This window comes from Vipera berus, assembly GCF_964194415.1.
Source record: "Vipera berus genome assembly, chromosome: 1".
Lineage (NCBI taxonomy): Eukaryota > Metazoa > Chordata > Lepidosauria > Squamata > Viperidae > Vipera > Vipera berus.
The window spans coordinates 294,810,865-294,828,921 of record NC_138202.1 but is presented as its reverse complement, the minus strand read 5'-3'; the positions used below and the strand labels follow the sequence as shown (position 1 = coordinate 294,828,921).

At 38.9% G+C, this 18,057-nt stretch overlaps 1 protein-coding gene and 1 long non-coding RNA gene across 2 annotated transcripts in view; one reads left to right on the top strand and one right to left on the bottom strand.

The window, feature by feature from the left end:
• Positions 1-432: 432 nt before the first annotated feature.
• Positions 433-18,057, top strand: part of EIF2AK2 (eukaryotic translation initiation factor 2 alpha kinase 2) — a 36,034-nt gene continuing 18,409 nt past the window's right edge. The window contains exons 1-9 of the mRNA XM_081331362.1: positions 433-657; positions 4,853-4,982; positions 6,360-6,480; positions 9,600-9,781; positions 11,641-11,767; positions 12,349-12,434; positions 13,126-13,219; positions 16,303-16,337; positions 16,469-16,540. Of these exons, the coding sequence (XP_081187488.1) occupies positions 4,861-4,982; positions 6,360-6,480; positions 9,600-9,781; positions 11,641-11,767; positions 12,349-12,434; positions 13,126-13,219; positions 16,303-16,337; positions 16,469-16,540 (839 nt within the window). The 5' untranslated portion in view covers positions 433-657; positions 4,853-4,860. The remainder of the gene's footprint in view (positions 658-4,852; positions 4,983-6,359; positions 6,481-9,599; positions 9,782-11,640; positions 11,768-12,348; positions 12,435-13,125; positions 13,220-16,302; positions 16,338-16,468; positions 16,541-18,057) is intronic.
• LOC308670171 lies at positions 12,907-17,183 on the bottom strand. Its single transcript, XR_014026961.1, has 4 exons — positions 17,050-17,183; positions 16,421-16,502; positions 15,689-15,893; positions 12,907-13,217 (listed from the first exon to the last, which is right to left on the bottom strand). It is a non-coding gene; the product is annotated as an uncharacterized lncRNA (long non-coding RNA).

The window sequence follows — 18,057 nt, the reverse complement described above, 5'->3', positions numbered from 1 at the left end:
TCCTCGAGTTTGTAAATTCAGGTCAGAGGCCAACGCTGTTGCCCACGTTGTCTTTCGGGTTACTCATCTCGCTAAATTTCATCCAAACTTAGGAAGCAGAGATGTCTTTTTTCTCTCGCATGTTTCTTTATCTTATCTTGGGACCACAGATCCCACCGGCTCCTACGCTCTCACACCATCTACTGCATGAGTCAAATCGTTCAGAGTAATGTTATCAAAACGGGCACACCCTTCAGGCATCCGGGGTTGGACCCACCACCGTGTCTCCCAAGCAGAGCCTTCCTTAGGGCCAAACAGCTCTGTTGGCAGGTCTCCCCGCCTCATTCTCTCGCGAAGAGCGCGAAACATTGGCGTTTCAGACGCGCCTTTTTCTACCTCTCCCTGACCCCGGCCGCCGAGGAGACTTTCGGCGGTCGCTGAGGGTGACGGGAGCTGGGCGCTGAGTTTTCCCGCCGGGGGCCATTTCACTTTCGATTTCCCGGCGGGTTTGGCTGGCTTCGCCGAGGTTTCGTCTGGGGGGGGGGCCGGCATAGCCGCGGAGAAACGAAAGTCAAAGGGGCGGGCGCTTCCCCTCAGCTGCGCTCTGCTGGAAGAAAAGGGCGACGAGTCTTCTTCGCGGGGGAAAAACTCTTGGTTCCAGAGCTTTCTGCTGCTTCGGTAAGTATTCAAGAGGCGGCAGACGGGACGGGGGCAGAGCGGGGGGGGGGGAAACTAGGCTTCTCGCCATTCTTGGGGGACCGGTAGGATTCCTCAATTTTGGAGACAGCGGCAGCAGCTCTGGAAAGGGCCTCTTTTTTGTCTTGAAGATGCTGTCGGCTCTGAAGGTGCTGTCGGCTCTGCGTGTGGAGAGTAGGGGGAGGCGAGGGGGTTTCGAGTGCGCGCGCTGACGAGCGTGTGGAGAGTAGGGGGAGGCGAGGGGGTTTCGAGTGCGCGCGCTGACGAGCGTGTGGAGAGTAGGGGGAGGCGAGGGGGTTTCGAGTGCGCGCGCTGACGCGATTTGTCCCTTTCATTTTTCTAAAATGAAATGGGCTCGTTCGACGTTCGGGTTCGAGCGTTCTTGAGGAAGGACTCCCCAACCACTCGACAGATTTCCCTGTGCAATTGCCGTGTTCCCCCCCCCGGGGGGGTGGCTCCGGTTGATTGCGTTCAAGCAAATGCTGTCAAAATCGTCTGGTAGAGGGAAAAATAGGATAATTTCGATTCCCCGCACCCCGTGGAGCAGCGTTTCTCAATCCTGTATGGATTCACGGCAGCCCAAGGGAATGTGGGAATTGAAGTCCACGTATCTAAAGGTTGCCAAGGTTGAAAAACGGGGTTGTAGAGGACTGGTCGATTCTGATTTCAATTCCACATTTGTGAATGAATGGACCTTTCTTTATTGTCAAAGTACAACCGTGTATACATTGAGATTAGCTGAGCCTCCCTTTTCGTGCTCCCACCCCCCAACTCAGTGACAACAAACCCTCCATCTTATTACACCATGTGAACTAATTGCATCACACACCGGCCTCGCAAGTCAATTCTGCATAAAGTTTATAAAAATTATTTCCCGTTCAAAAGCCTAACAGCCCACGGAGAAAAGCTGTTTTTCAGCCTGTTGGTGCGGCTGGCTATACTCCTATCTATATCTCCTACCCGATGGTAGTAGAGTAAAGAGATTGACACTGTTGAAGTGTTATTTTGCATCTTAGAAGCCCATGTTGCCAAGTTAATTTCCCTTTATAAATGGCACATAACTGTGTAACTGAAGTTTGCAGGATTTTTTTTTTTTTGCTTACACCCAAAATACAGTTCTGGTCAGAAACAAGCAGCTTAACCTACATACAGTATAGGTACAGGGGTAGGCAATCTCGGCTCTTTTTTGACTCATGGACTTCAACTCCCAGAATTCCTGAGTCAGCAAAGTTGAAGTCCATGAGTCATAAAAGAGCCGAGGTTGCCTACCCCTGGTATAGGAAATCTGATACCTGGATTTTGAAGAAGACCTTCATTTTGGGTCTGGACAATGTGTGATATGGTAAATTGCAGATAGTAACCAGGTGTGATGGTGAATAATAGTGGCACATTAACAAACAGCATTTTACATGTTTATTTTTTTATTGTTTATTGTATTGTGCACAGAGGGCCACTGTTGGTAGCGATGTTCCTGCTGTCCCTGGACGTCCCAATTCTACTGTGTGGTCCTCTGTCTAGCTTAGTTTGACATGGCAAATCAAAGTACATCATGTTGTAATTCTGTCCGTGGTTTGGTATCATTTTTACTGAATTTATTGCAACCTGAATTTGAATGTCAAAATACAGATTTTCAGTATATGTCCTTAGCCTTCATAGAGTAGGAGTAGAGAAGAAAAACAATTTCCAGCAGCTTACATTGGGTAGTGGTGTAAAGAGTTATTTTGAAAGCTGTATCTAGAGAAAGATAGAAAGTTTGACATATTAATACAATTAAAATATATTCAAATAATAATTATAAATATATGAATCCAAGGAGTAGATCTATAAGCTATTAAGTTCAAAAATGGTAAAATGGGAGTGAAGAACTTGTGTCCTACTCCCAACATCCTTTATCATTGGATATGGCAATTGGAATCATGGAAGATGTAACTCTGCAACAGTTGGAAGGTCACAGGGTCTCCATCCCTTAGAAGAGTGGTCCTCAACCTTTCTGGCTCTGTGGACTGGCAGCGACAACAGCAGTGGTGGCGGCCGGGAGAGGGGATGGTTCCACGCAAGTGGCAGGTGCTCGCTGTCACATGCGAAGCTTATTTGCACAAGCAGCGTGTGTGCACACTGGCCACTTGTACAAATGGAGCTTCATGCGTAAGTGTGCGTGCCCGCCACTTGCACAAGTGGAATTTTGTCTGCTTACCTGCTGCTTGTGTGGCCCAGTTCCCAATGGGCCACAGGCCCGGGATTGGGGACCCTTGTCTTATAGTAGCAAAATAAGGAGGGAAGAAGAGTTGCAAAGTGTATTGTGGCCACAATTTTCCCACTGATAGTCCTTTTTAGGATTATCTGTGCCCTTTTAGGGAAAAATAATGAAGACAATATTATCAACGGTAGGGTAAAGTCACTCTTCAGATCTGATCTGAATTGAACTCTGGCTGGGTAGGTCCTAAGGAGTTGACTATAATTGGATCTTGTTCTGCACCTGGGGAAAGTTTGAGCCTGTGAATCTTGTGGAAGTGGACAGGATTTTCAGGACTTTCAGTATGGCCACTTGTCCATCCTGATTGATTAAAGCTGCCCAGAAGCTGAAGTGTGACTGGGCCAATTAATCTTTGCTTGAAGGGATGGTTCCACTTAGATAGAAGAAGACAGTATGCTCCTTCTCTTCAGGAAGCCATAAGTAAATCTAGAACATTTCTGACCAGTCTGCAACCTTGGAGGAGGACCCCGGATGAAGTAGATTATCTCTTCAGTTAGGCTTTAGGCCCCAGTGTTGTATGGACAAGCCTGCCCTGCTGCACTTAGGTGACAGGCTCAAAAAGTGAAAGTCTCTCAGAATTTAAGAAACATCTTTAATGCTAGTCATAGTAAAACATGTTCTTGAAAACTGTGAAAATGAATCGCAAGGCAGCCTTATAACAAACCAATTAAGATAGAATCTCTTTAAAATATTTCTTTTTCCTGGCCCCCATATCTGGACTGTGCTGCTTCTTCTCATACCAACTAAATAACCCTCCCTGTTTCTCAGTCTCTCGTCGATTGCTTTTGTGGATAACCTCTGGCAGGGTCAAAATATGGGTAGTGGAGATGATCTGGTCCTGCATTATACCTTGGCAATTTTTGATACCACTGGTCATGGAACCCTTCTGGCCTGCGTTTGGAAATGGGGAAAATACAGTATTTCAGAGGTTTTCCCTTTTTTGAGGAAGGTTCCAATTGGTCTTGGTAATAGGGGAAGAGATTAAGTTACATTTTCTTGTGAGGTTCTTGAGATTTCAATGAACATAATAAAAGCCATGCTGTGCTGGATCGGATCCCTTGCTCATCTAGTCCAGTAGTCTGTTCTCACAGTGGCCAGCTGCACAAGAAATTCCATAGTCTTCTTGAAGATGGTCTTCAGAGACAATCACACTGCAATCAAGGTAGCCACCGATTGCCATAACTTCCATGAATTGGTTCAACACTTTTTGAAGCCAACTAAGTTTGTAGCCAATTCTCCCTAAACTTCTACGTAATGCTACTGGGCAGGGTCATCTACCAGTATGAGTTCAGGTATCAATATTTGATATTTAGTTGTATAATCTCAATACTTGGCTGTTGAGAATCTGTCTCTAGATCAGGAGGCTTTAGGTGTCTGGATTGGGAAGAACAGGCTGAGATTTAACTCTAGTTAAACTGAGTGACTAAATTTGTGGGTCCACTATTTACTGTATTGGGAAGCCTTATACTGTTGTGTTCGGATCGGCGACAATAACAGGGAGACGGATCCAGGTTAATTGCTTTATTGAACTGCACATGGAGGAACTGGGGGTTTGCAAGACCTGGGTAGCTTTTTATGCCCGGCAGCCGCTGGACACTGGCCAACCCCCTGGCTGGAATCTCCCGCCTTGCCTCAGGCACCCAACCCGGTGTCCAGGGATTCCCGCCAGTAGAATTAACCAATCCGAGGCTGATTAACTATGTACAGAACATCCCTTATTCATTATCACTCACAACTTAGTTATCTACTGCAACATAATTTACATGGGATTACTCTTAGAGAGTATTCAGAATCTGCAACTGGCACAGAATATGGCTGTGCAAGTGATTATGAAAAGATTTACAAATATTAAAAATATTAGTCCATTTCTATGTTTAGGAAGTTGCTAGTAAATATTCCTATTGTGATTTTTTTTCCTTCTAGGTTATAACATGTCTGACAACCATCTTGACCCACAAACATGCAAGAGAAAACTTAATGAACATTGTCAGAAGAACCATTTAAAATTGGAGTACAAAGACATTGCTGACACAGGCCCACCTCATGATCGTGTGTAAGTTGATGAAGAATATCCAAAGGTCATAAAATAGGTAGTACTCCTCTCCCTATATGTGTGCTGTGGAGCAGGATGTTTTTCATAATAGTAAAAACTGTCCATCTCTCTGACTGTTTATCCCCAACCACTACTTAATAGCCCCACTATGTAAAACATTTCTGAATTCTTACAACTTCTCATTGGACTGCTCCAAATTTTCTTCGCTGTACTTTTGTTCTACTTCCCAAATCATATTCCTATTTTGGATAAGAGATGATCCATGTTCTGTATAGTTTTATTTATTGTCTACTGATACCGGTTTCTACATTCCAAAAAAATATTCATCAGCACATAGATCAGTGGTTCTTAAACTGAGGGGGCTAACTAAGGGGATAATTTGGGTATATCCTGGTATAATAGAGCACGCTGGGGTTTTTAAAATGTGGGAATAATGGCTTTATTGATACTGGGAAAAAAGAGTAATTGTGTCAGTTTAGGAACCACTGTTACAGATGTTGTATATCCTGTCCTTGTTTACTGGCTGCAATATGTTCCATTAACTTTGTCATTAAGGTAAATGGTTACTAAGTGAACTGTGTGACACACAGGGAGAGAGACAGAGACAGAGATTATGAAGATCACTGGTTGTTGCTGTCTGATTCAGATTAAAGTTATCTTATACAGTGTCCTGGGTCGGACTTGTTTTTTCCCCTTCCTTTTTTGCATCCTCACACAACAGAGCATGCTTAAAAAGCTATCTTTTCCTGAACTGCTTTCTCCACAGAGCAGGGTATCCCTAAAAAGTGCTGACCATAACTTAAGGAGCTCAGTTCTGTGACTTTAATGTGTTGATATGAACTCTCTGGCAGGCTGGCCTCTCCTACCTGAAACTGACCAAATCTTAATCAGTTTCATACTGAAGGCTTTTACTATCAGGCATTAAAAATTGATCCTCAATGCAGGTGTTGGTCAGAAAGTGATTATTATTATTGCTCTCTGTTTGCAAACGGTTGTAGTGATCACTAAATGAGAAGTGGTTCTATCACTAGTCTTTGTGCCCAGCATTTAGCTAGAAGTAGGGTTTCAAGACAGAGACAGGAATGGAAATGTAGTTCAGAGAAAATAGTCTAATTCTCCTATCAGAATCCCCTACTGGAATTTGGGGAACCTGAGATTTTATTAAAACAACTCCTCCCCCCCCCGGGTGATTTCAGGAAAAAAGGAAATAAATGATAGTTGTGTCTTCCAAGACACAAACTGTTGTTTACTTTTGTTAACTTTTTCTAACGATGGAGAAAATAGAGGAGTCATAGTTGTACAATGGAGTGTATTTTGCAGACGATGCATCTCTCCTCCCTCTTCACAATGTTTTATAAATTACTTTCTTCACTGTAGATTTACTGTAGCAGTTGTAATTGGCACTGCCCAGTATAGTCCTGGCACTGGTAAATCCAAGAAAGAAGCAAGAGGTCTGGCAGCTGTATCAGCCTGGAGGACCATAGAGCAGCAAAAAAAGGTAAGTGGAAGAGTGCCTACACACGAATATCTAGACAGCAGCTTCAAGCAACCAGCTTCTTATTTTCACTAAGAAAGGCAATATCTTGATTTTGGATAGTTAATGTTTCCTGTCAGTAGAGTGAAGGATCACCTTGTACTTTAGTCCAGAGGTCCCTAACCCTTTGGTCACCAGGGACCGGTTCCGTGGAGAGAGGTTTTTTTCCGTGGACCGGAGGATGCGTGATTTTCTGTGCTGTCTGCATCCCATGGATGGGGCTTTGTTTGTTTGTGCAGACCGGTTGCTGGTATGCTGTGGCCCGGTACTGGTCCACGGACTGGGGGGTTGGGGACCCCTGCTTTAATCTGCTTTCTGCATACATTTCTGTTTGTCATGGAAAAGGAAGCGAACATAGCATTGCTATGGCAGGGTCTGCATTTAATAATTAGCTTTTCCAAAACTTGACTGTGCATAAACCATTCAGTAAAATGTTTCTCTTAAATAGTAATCCTTTCTTCTTTTAAAAAAAAGTATGTCAGTATCATCATGTCACACGATGTTCTCACATTAAAAACAATAGCAACAACAAAAACATTCTTAGTTAGTTCCTTTACCTAACAACCGAGAGTTGCTGGAGTCAGGCAGCATATAAATTTAATAAAATATTATTATGGTTCCTCACACAGTCAGCCAGATGTTCAGACTGGACTTGGCATTTTTGTCTACCTATAGAGTCTTTTCCAAGGACCTGGGATAGGCAGATAAGGATGCTTGATGGTGTTACAGATATCATCACAGGATGGAAGCCAGGGGTTCCCAACTAGTGGTGCTCGCACCCCTTGAGGGTGCGAGACAATATTCCAGGGGGTGCGAGAACTTGGGTTTAGAAGTTTCAAAAGTATAGTGTATATGCATAATTCATTAGTTTGAACTTTTGTAAGGGGTGTGAAAATATATCAGAAGCGTTCTAGGGGTGCAGGGAATAGAAAAGGTTGGGAGCCGCTGATGTAAGCTGTTCCAAGGAAAGCTGCCTTTTGCAGTTGATTGATGGTGAATTTGTCAATGGTGTTCAAGTGGTGCTCCAGTTGTTTTGGGATTGCACCCAAGGCGCCTGTTACTATTGCTACTACCTTTGCTTGCTTTTGGCACAGTCATTCTATTTCTATTTGCAGGTCTTTGTATTTTGTTATCTTCTCCAGTTCTTTTTCTTGTATTCTGCTGTCCCCAGGCACTGCCACGTCCACTATCCAGACTTTTTTTGTCTGTCTTGTCAACAGTTGCTAAGTCTAGGGTGTTATGGTAGGGCCTGTCTATTTGAATTCCAAAGTCCCAGAGCAATTTACTGTAGCTTCTTCCTTTTCTATGACTTTCTCTATTTATGGTCCCACCAGTTCTCACTTACAGGCAAATGATATTTCTTGTAGATCTCCAAATGCAACATTGTTCCTACTTTGTCATGTCATCATTGCTTGTAGTCAGTCTGTGTGATCTTCTTGCAGTATATAATAATAAAATGTTATTATTGTTATAATTATGGTTGTTTGCGACTCTCAGCCGGTTGTTTAGACTAGACCTGAGATAAGCCAATGTATTATTTATACATTTGTCTGATCACGGGGGAAAATAAGGCAGAAATCCTCTCTTTATGTCAGCCTCATTAAGTAGAGCAGACCAGGAAATAAGTCCATGGGAAGGCTAAAACTACCTGAATTAAAATTGGCTATAATAATGGAATATTGCAAGACTAATTATGCTGAACCTCCTCTCTCCCTCTTATTCTCCAGTGAACAATGGGGGCATCTGCCTGAGACTCTCTCAAATGTTGTTTCATTTTTGTAAACTTAATATTTCAAACCATTTTGCTTTGTTAACATTTCTTGCACACATCTATCAAGGTCTTCTTCACACTCTATATTCCATTACATTTTCAAATCTAGTCCAAAATCTCATATTACTGCATATATTGGGTTTGAGGGGTATAGACCTTCAAACTGAAATTGATTAGGATAAGCTGACTACTTTGTAGAAATCTGTGCAGCCTGGGAAAAAAATACAAGCTTTAATTTAAACAGACATTGTTATATATTTTCTTAATATGTTCTTGTCTATCATAGCCATAAAGAGTAATATGAATTATTTTTCCTTTACTGTGGAGGTTGAGGTCAAGTTTGGAGAATGGCAACAGACAAAGTGGGTAGGGTTTGTCTAGGTTTTGGAGAGGATTAGAAATTTTGCTTTTAAAATACTGTTTAAACTTATTTTAGGAATTAATCTAGTTTTAATGTTTCTCACTTCAAACTGGAAGTCAACTACCAGTTCTCAAAGCTTTAGAACAGATCTCCATGAGAATTCAAGGCCATGAGTTGACTATCTCTGCCCTAAAGTCAAATTAGTCATTCCTCAGGCAGTCTGTGGTTAGGACAGGAATGCCTTTTCAATGATTAATTCCAGGTAGCTGATTCTAAGGAATGATACCTACAGGGGAAGGGGTGTTAACTTTTATGCCATATTTCCTCTGTAAACCCTGCCCTTCTTTGAACAGTATGAGGTTTTCAACTTTCGCTAGGTACAGTACTACTTCAGGGGCACATGACCTTATGTGGAAAATAGTAAAAACACAACTCTCTCTTGCTTTTCTCTGTAAAGCAAGATTTCTCAAGGTTGCACAAAAATACTTGCAAATTCCTTCAGACTAACAGATTTATTATGGCAGAAGCTAAAGCTAACTTGATCAAAATTCCATTTCCACCTTAGGCCTATGGAAAATGCATAGAATTTCTCCCCTCCCCCCGCCCCGCCTTCCCACCCAGTCCAAAGCTTTCTACAGCTTGAGTGATTCTTCAACCCACATACATTTTACATAGTCACGTGGGGTCACAAAGTAGATCTGCCTTTATTCTCTCTCTCTCTCTCTCTCTCTCTCTCTCTCTCTCTCTCTTTGCCTTGGGTATATATTTGTGAGCCATTGTACTTTTTTGCTAAATCAGAACAATGCTTTTGCCAAAAATACTGCAATTTATGTTACTATCTCTCTTTACATGAGATAATAAATTAAGAGCAAGTTATCTGTTCATTGAACGGGAATTCCAAAAACAACCTTACTCTCTTGAAGCAGATTAACTTGTGCTTATTTTTTGTAGGGAGAGCTGGATTCATGTGAGCAGCATACGGAGCCAAATTTATCCCTTGTTGCAAGTGTATCTGAATTCTCATCTTCAAAATCAATTAACTATATTTCCCTGCTTAATGAATATGCATCAAAGAACAAAGTACGTGTTCAGTATAACTTGATATCTAAAAAGGGATTGGACCATAAACCAGTGTGAGTTACTGATAATATTTTATCTTGGGGAGTAGGGTTGCATTTTTTAAAAAAGAAATCCTCTTGAGATACGTAGGTGTTACTGAATTGTATTCATAGGAGACAGGTTCACACATTGCAATGAGACATATTTTTATTTGACAATGATTTCTTGAATAATGGTTGGGTTTATGCACTATCCTTAATCATAAAACATGGTTTATAAATCACAGTAGATGTATTTACAATATCACTCTAAACCCAGATTAAACCTTTTGGCGCAGAGAATGTGTGAACCATCAGATGACATTGTTGCAAACAAACAAGTAGAAGTTTAGGCTGCAGCAACAGGAATATAGTTCCAAAATCATGGTAAACAATAGTTTTGTTTTGTTGGCTTTTCCCCACCTTAAGTATTTTATCCAATTCTGAGCATCATGCTTTAACAATTTAGAAAAATTAAAATGGGCTTGGAGAAGAGCTAGAAACTAACATCCCACAAGAGACAATGAAGAAAGTGAGAATGTTTAAGAAGATAAAGCTGAGGGTGTATGATAGAGCTCTTGAATATCTGAAATAATGTCACACAGAAGAACAAGACTGTTGACTATCATTCAAGTGTGCAACACACAGAATACTGCTTTATGGAAAGCAGATTCTCCAATCATAGCCATTTGAAAGATGACTTAATTACCCAGAGAAATGGTGGGCTCCCTTGCACTGGCCCATCAGGGAACCTTGAATGTGGATTCTTCCATTGAACAGAGGCTTGGACTGGATGGATAAATGGTCTCTTACAAGTCTGTGGTCCTATCGAAATGTAGAAACATATTTAGTCTATGGTTGCTTTTTGGCATCTATAGTATAGCCATTAAGTGAAATCATAGTGATGATTGGGCTATACAGTGAAGAAAAAGAAAGTATAGACCCAGTATGCTGATTTCTGAGAGGCCATGTCTATCCAGGTTAGTAATTTAACACTTTGGACTTCTAGCTACTAGCTTTAGTAATCAGATCTGTCATAAATAATATATTGTTATTTGTATTCTAACTCTGCACATTTTAGCAAGCCTTGTTTAGGCTTAGAAGATAAGCAGAATCAAATGATCATAAAATGTAAAGGTTGGAACAGATCTAGTCCAATTCCTGCCAGATATGGGTATCCACTGGTATAGCATCCCCAACAGAGGACCATCCAGACTCTGTTTAAACATTGCCCTTGAAAAATGCTGTCTCCTGAAACAATCTGTTCTGTAGAAGGAAACTTTTTTCTTGATGTCCAATTGAAATGGAATAAATGGATATTTTTTTTCCTTTGGAACAATTTTGCCCTGCCTTATTGTACAGCCAGTGCAGTCTAGGCAACACAGAATAAAAAGGAACAATGTTTTAAAGTTCTGGTTTTAAGGTTGACATATGTGGTACTTAAAGGTTTGTGAACCCTTTTGAATTTTCAAAATTTATCCATAAACATGAGCTAAAAGTAAACTGTTCTCCACACAAGTTCGAAAAAAGCGAATCCAATTAAATGAGTTGAAAACACAATTAAAACAAATGAGTTGAAAACATTACACTTGTTCATTTATTTATTAGGAAATATATACTGCTATATAGCTATGTATAAATAAATTGTGTATTTTTAAAGGTTGATTACTCAGTCTTTAATTATATAAACTTAAAAGTAAATCTGACTGCCTTGAACCAGGCTTATTTTCAGAAATATGTATAAAAATTGCAGCTTTTTTGTTCAGTCCTGTGCTTTTATATCAGAAATAGGCCCCTTTGATTTACTGACAATTACCTACAGATAGGTAGGAATTGGTCAGCAGCCATCTTTTACAATACTGAACATCATTTTTTTCTCCTTTTATAACTTCTAGCTTTTCTTACGCGTGTCAGATTGGTGATGATGAATTTGATGTTGGAAGAGGAAATAAAGCTCAAATAGCCAGACTTGAAGCAGCCAAATTAGCATATGAAAAGTTGAATAGGTCATCAACTTTCAGGGTATGTAAACCAAAATATACCATATAGTCCATGTCATGTTTTGGATAAAGGAAATCAGGTTGCTCTCTAAGTTTTGTTTTCCAGTTCTATGGAATGAAATTGTTAACAAGCTGCATTATGATACGTCTTTTGATATACAGTACAGAAAGCAAACCTGCTAGATGGGTTGCAAATAGATTTGATAGATAGATAGATAGATAGATAGATAGATAGATAGATAGATAGACAGACAGACAGACAGACAGACAGACAGACAGACAGACAAAAGTGGATGAGAATTGTACTTGTGACCCTGGGACATTGCAAATAGCCATAAACATGCGCCAGATGCCAGCATTCAAAATGCGATTCCCTGATCATGATTGTATGCGTATGCAGTCAGACTGGGTTGTAAGTAGTTTTTTTTGGGGTGGTGGTGGTCTGTCATAATTTCAAATGGTTGTTAAGCAACCAGTCATAAGCCAAGGATTACCTGTATATTTTTAGAACTCCCAGGTATAAAATGGAACAATTTTTCATGGTTTTTCTTACATTATCTTTTGCTGAATAAAACTTTTGGTTTGGAATTACTATTTTTCTAGGCAAAAGAACGTGCTAACTCTCTCAGTGATTCTTCAGATACGACATTTAGTAGTAGTCAAGGTGTATCGAGTGAAGCATCTCGGAGGTAAGATTATACTGAATTACTTTTTTAAAAATACTATTAAATTGATATGAAGAACGTTACATCACATAATGAATACCAATTAGGAGAGGTAGGGTAATTAGTATGAAATGCGTTTCCATAATTTTATTCTGATTGTGGAATTTCTATGTAGCTCCTTTTATGTCTTTGAAGTTAATAAGCCGGATATCTTTAGCTGAATTACTTACTGACATAGTCTCTGTCTGGATTATAACCCTTTCGTATACACCTTGGGTGTGATGATGCGTGTTCAAAAGGGGTAGAGCGTATTGCAATAATGCTACTTTCATCATTTTTGCCCCTTTTGTGTTAGAGTTTAAAGGAATCTCAACAATATCTTCTTCCCCTTCTAGCTGTTCTGGTTTTTTTTCATTTTTACATAAATATGAATGCAATACATACCTAGATACTAGTTTGGTCCTAACAGAAATATTCTCAAAGTGCTTCTGAACCATTAAACCATTTTTTATTTTGTGCACACTTTAGTTGTAATGTAAAGATTTAGCTTGAGAACAAATGTCACTGTGAATTGTTTGCTTGAGTTTCAGCAAAGTGTAGATGTAGAAAAGCATATATGTGGCAAATTTAATGGCAATAAAGTGCAATCATGATAATCTGTGTAGATTCACTGTTCAGTCATATTGTAATTATGCTGTTTTTTTTAATTATGTAGCAGTACAGATTTGGATTCAGAACTGATGAAGACATCTGACACATTTTCTGATGATGCCATTCAGCCAAATGAATCTTCATCATCTCAGAAACCTGTAAACAGAATTTTAAAATATTTTTTAATTTATTCTTTTACTGCTTTTAAAATAATGGTCAATAATGGGAGAAAATAAACAAAATAAAAATACATATATTGTCAAAAAAAGGAAAAAAACATATAGAAAGTGCTTTAAAAATAAAAAGATACAACAAAAGGGGAAAAAGATATCATTTTAGCAGTAGTTACCGTTCTATATATTGTTATCTAATTTAATTATTTAAGTAAATATTAGTTCTAATGCATTTATATAACTATCATTTTAACTTATTGTATTTTGTTTAAATGAATGTCATATTTCATTATATTTGTCTATACAAGTCTATATCTACAGGCTCTCCATTTATAGGTAACAAATCAATCAGTTCCTCAGTCTATTGCTTTTTGCTAAAAAACTAACAAATGTATGTAGGAAATATACCACAGTAGTAATGGGAGACTTTAACTACCCTGATATCAACTGGGAGACAAACTCTGCAGCAAGTGGGAGATCAAACAGATTCCTAACCAACCTAGCTGACAACTTTGTCATCCAAAAGGTAGAGGAGGGAATTAGAGGAAAAGCTATATTAGAGAAGTCATAGAGGGTGTTGAAATTGCCAGAACCTTGGAGGAGAGTGACCATGTCATATTGAAATTCAATATAATGCAAACACAAGAAATAGAACATAATCCAGCCAGTGTCTTAAACTTTAAAAGAGCTGATTTTAACAAACTCAGAGAGAGCCTAAGAAAAATTCCATGGATGAAAATCCTAAAAGGGGAAAACAACTCAAGAAGAAACTCTGAAAAATACCACTGAAAAAGAAAAACAAGAAATCCAAGAAGAAACCAGCATGGTTGCAAAAAGATCTCTCTGATAAACTGAAAGACAAAAAGGACAAGTACAAAAAATGAAAAGAGGGACACATCACTAAGGCAGAATATCAACATATAGCCTGAATCTGCAAAGATGAAGTCAGGAAAGCTAAGGCTCAGAACGAACAAAGACTTGCAACAAAAGTCAAAGATAAAAAAAACAACTTAGAACTAAGGAGAAATTTCCTAACAGTGAGGATAATTAACCAGTGGAACAGCTTGCCGGCAGAAGTTGTAGGTGTATCATCACTGGAGGTTTTTAAGAAGAGATTGGACAGTCACTTGTCTGAAATGGTATTGAACCTCCTGCTTGAACAGGGGGTTGGGCTAGAAGACCTCCAATGTCCCTTCCAGCTCTATTCTGATTGATTGAAAAAGACTGTGCATTATCTTTCCAATGCTGCATATCAGTCTTTTAGCTATAAAAAGGGCACAGAGAATTTATTTACATTATCTGTTTATCAAATTCCAAATAGTAGGTATTTAGTCCAAAGAATGTTATCATCTGAAAATTGTAGCTTTTTGTTGCACAATTTATAATCTAGTGCTTTCTCCCAAAACTTAATTAAGTGTAAGACATTGTAAAAGCATTATTGCTTGTCTTTCACCTTCAATCACAATTGGGACCAGAAAATTTGTTGTTAATTTGTGCATTTATTATACGAGACACCATGTGATTGTGTTTTGCAGCCGGCTTCACTTTACTTGTTGGAAGCTGGCTGGAAAGTCACAAATTTCAATCATGCAACACAGGGATGCTGCAGCCATTGTAAGTGCAAGACAGTTGCCAAGCATCTTGATTGTGATCACATGACTGCAAGGACAGAATGATAGTTGCAAATGCAAGGACCAGTCATAAGTCCGGTGTTGCAGTATTGTCATAACTTCAAACAGTTGCTAAACGAATGGTTGTAAGTTTTGGACTACTTGTATCCTTATTGCATTTCTAACAAAATGCTGTTATTGACAGTTCTTCGCCATAAAAATGTAACAGAGCCTAATAAATTCCAAATATTGTTTGTTGTATAAATTGTAATTTGAGGCCCACTGACATTCTTTCTATAGAAGTTAAAACATTTGTATGGAAGTTCACATACAATATAGGCAATATATGAACCTCCAAGGAGTATTTTTAAATGTATCTTTACTTCATGTTTCATGAGCAGTGTATATTTGTTATGACGTTTGACATGTTGATTTGGCTATAAAGTTATATTGGCTAGAATATAAGCAACTATCTTTAATTCATTATTTAAATGAATTGTCGATTTCAGAAAAGGCAGGCACAGCCACACTCCTCTGTGTATTAATGATTTACCTATGGAGATGGTTAGCAGTATCAAATTTCTAGGTCTGCAGCTAATGAATAGGTTGGTTTAGTTGCTCAGCAGGGAGACATCTGTGAAGGGGCACAGCAGCGCCTGCATTTTCTGCACTGCATGAGAAAAGTACATCTTCCTTCCTGTCCTTATCACTTTCTATAGAGGGACGATGGAGAACATCCTGTCCTATTGCATTATAGTCTGGTTTGGAAGCATCACTGCTTCAGACAGGAAGGCGGTGCAGAGAGTGGTGAGGAAGGCAGAAAAAATTATTGGCAGTTCACTACCTTCTATCCAGGACATAGCATATCAGCGTTGCTTGAGCAGAGTCCGCAGGATTGTTTGGGACGCTACACATCCTCTTCACGACCTGTTTTTCTTGTTTTCTTCTGGGAGGAGGCTTTGTGGTATCCGAAGCGGATCATCCAAAATCAGTCACAATTTTGTTCCGTACAGTATCAACCTTCTGAGATCTCAAGCTTCCTCCTTTCACTATGTATTCAAAGTGGACAGTGATAAATGTATATTAATCGGACAAAAGTGAAGCAGCTAAAAGTAACTTGAAGTACAGTTGGGAAGTTAAATTCTTGCCCATATTGATGAGTTCTAGGGAGAAAATGTAGAAAATCTTGGAAGTGTCTTTCTTATCATTCTCATCTTTCTGTATTGGAGATTGAGGCACTCAGACTAGGAGGAGCTACCTTTAAATTAGCCAAAGTATTGATTGGTTAGTTTAAACATAGTCGATCAGATTCTGATTCAGAAAGGGGAAACTTCTTGCAGAGCTCCTGGTTTTAACCTTCCCAGTGGTCTTTCCTTCCATTGTAATTTTGATCAAACCTTTAAACTTCAACATTTAGCTCTGCATAATACTTGTTTCTTTACCTCCATTTTGCTTTAGGTCAGTCCATCCAGTCAAACTATAAAACCTAAAAGGTATGTGTCATCTTTGGAAATGGAATTGTTAGCTATACAATAAACATATTAAATCAGTGGTATTTATATACAATTGTGTATACCATTTATGTATGTCAAAGTATTTCATTTCAAGTTTTTTTTTTCCAAAGAAAAGAAACAGCTCTGGCTGCAAGATTTTCAAATCTGTGTAGAAGCAAAAGTAAATTCACTGTAAACGACAGGTAACAAACTACTTCAATTCTTGGAATAAGAATTATCTTATTTAATTTGATATTGGATTAATAGGAAATGTAATAATTAGATATAGATTGATATCTGGTTCAGATTTATTTGAAAAGCTTATTTGTCATATAGCCACAGCAATTGAATAAGAGGAACTGGATCCATGTGGTAAAATGAGTGACAAACTGTCTCTCACTTTGTATGGCATAAGATAGTTTTTGTGTGATTTTTAAAAATACATTTGCAATTTTCTTTCTTGACTCCTTACTTAAAACATTTGCTTATCGTTTTCATGCATGTTTTGTTCGAATGTTGTTGGGGATATTGATCACAAGAAACCTTTTTAACTTGGCTTCTTGACTTGTTTGGGACTTGTCTGATTTTAGTTTTTGAGGTATCGGGGAAATAAAGAGATTGGTTATGTCTTCTTTTAGAATTGCCCAAAGATTTAATACAGCTAACTATGGTATCCTGGATTATTTTCCTATAGTAGCTTTGTTTTACATACCTACTGATTCTCAAGTAGTCTTGGACAGTGATGTTAGAGGATTGCTGTTCCTTCCATAAATCTTTGATTTGCAAGACACCCTCATGTTATACTATGTTTATGCACGCTTGATAGAAGGGATCATGCAATGACTTATGCTGTCACAATTTGGATGCTGTGCACCTATCAAAGCTGAAATCACTCTTTATAGTCAGAAATTTGAGAAAGGGACTTATATCAAATCAATCTTTTCTTTATTGGAATATAGTTGCTTGATTTCATTGCATGCGTGCAAACGCACAGTCTCCAACTTCCATTATTAAGATGGCCAGGCAAAATATAAAATGATAAGAAGATGTGACAAACAATAAACAACAGTTCAATTAAGGAACCACCAAGACTACTCCCACCAGCACTGACAGGGCAAGCCACAAGCACATAAAATGAGAACAAACCCCACTCCCTGCTAGCACTGATGATATTACCTAGTTTGGTAATGAAACATCTGTAAGAAAACAACCAAGCTCAAAAAGCACCAAGGACCCCACAGATGTGAGGTACCTGGTCAACAAAAGAAGATCTTCCAGATACTCTTTTTTACACTTCTTGTTTTATACAATAAAATCTTTTTGTCTTCAAACTTTCATTTTGAACTCACAAATGTCTGAACGACGGTAGATGTCTGGCTGTTTTCAATCTTCAAATGGAAGTGATACCTGCTCATCAGAATCTCATCCAGACAAATACTTTTTGATAGTCAACTGTTCAACATCCCCCATTTTGTGCATTCATATCTAATTGGTAGCTAAAAATTTATCTTCTTTAACAAATATAGTCTTTAATCATGGCACAGCTTTAGATACATACCAGGTGATGTTTTCCTGCTCTTTCCTTTTACACAAACTTTGGGAGATAATTATTTTTTGGGGTGGGTCAGCAGTGGAATAGTGGAATGAATAAGAATTGTAATTAATTCTTCCCATTTCCTCAAATTTCTGATGTCCAAAGGAGGCAAAGTTTTTCCTGACC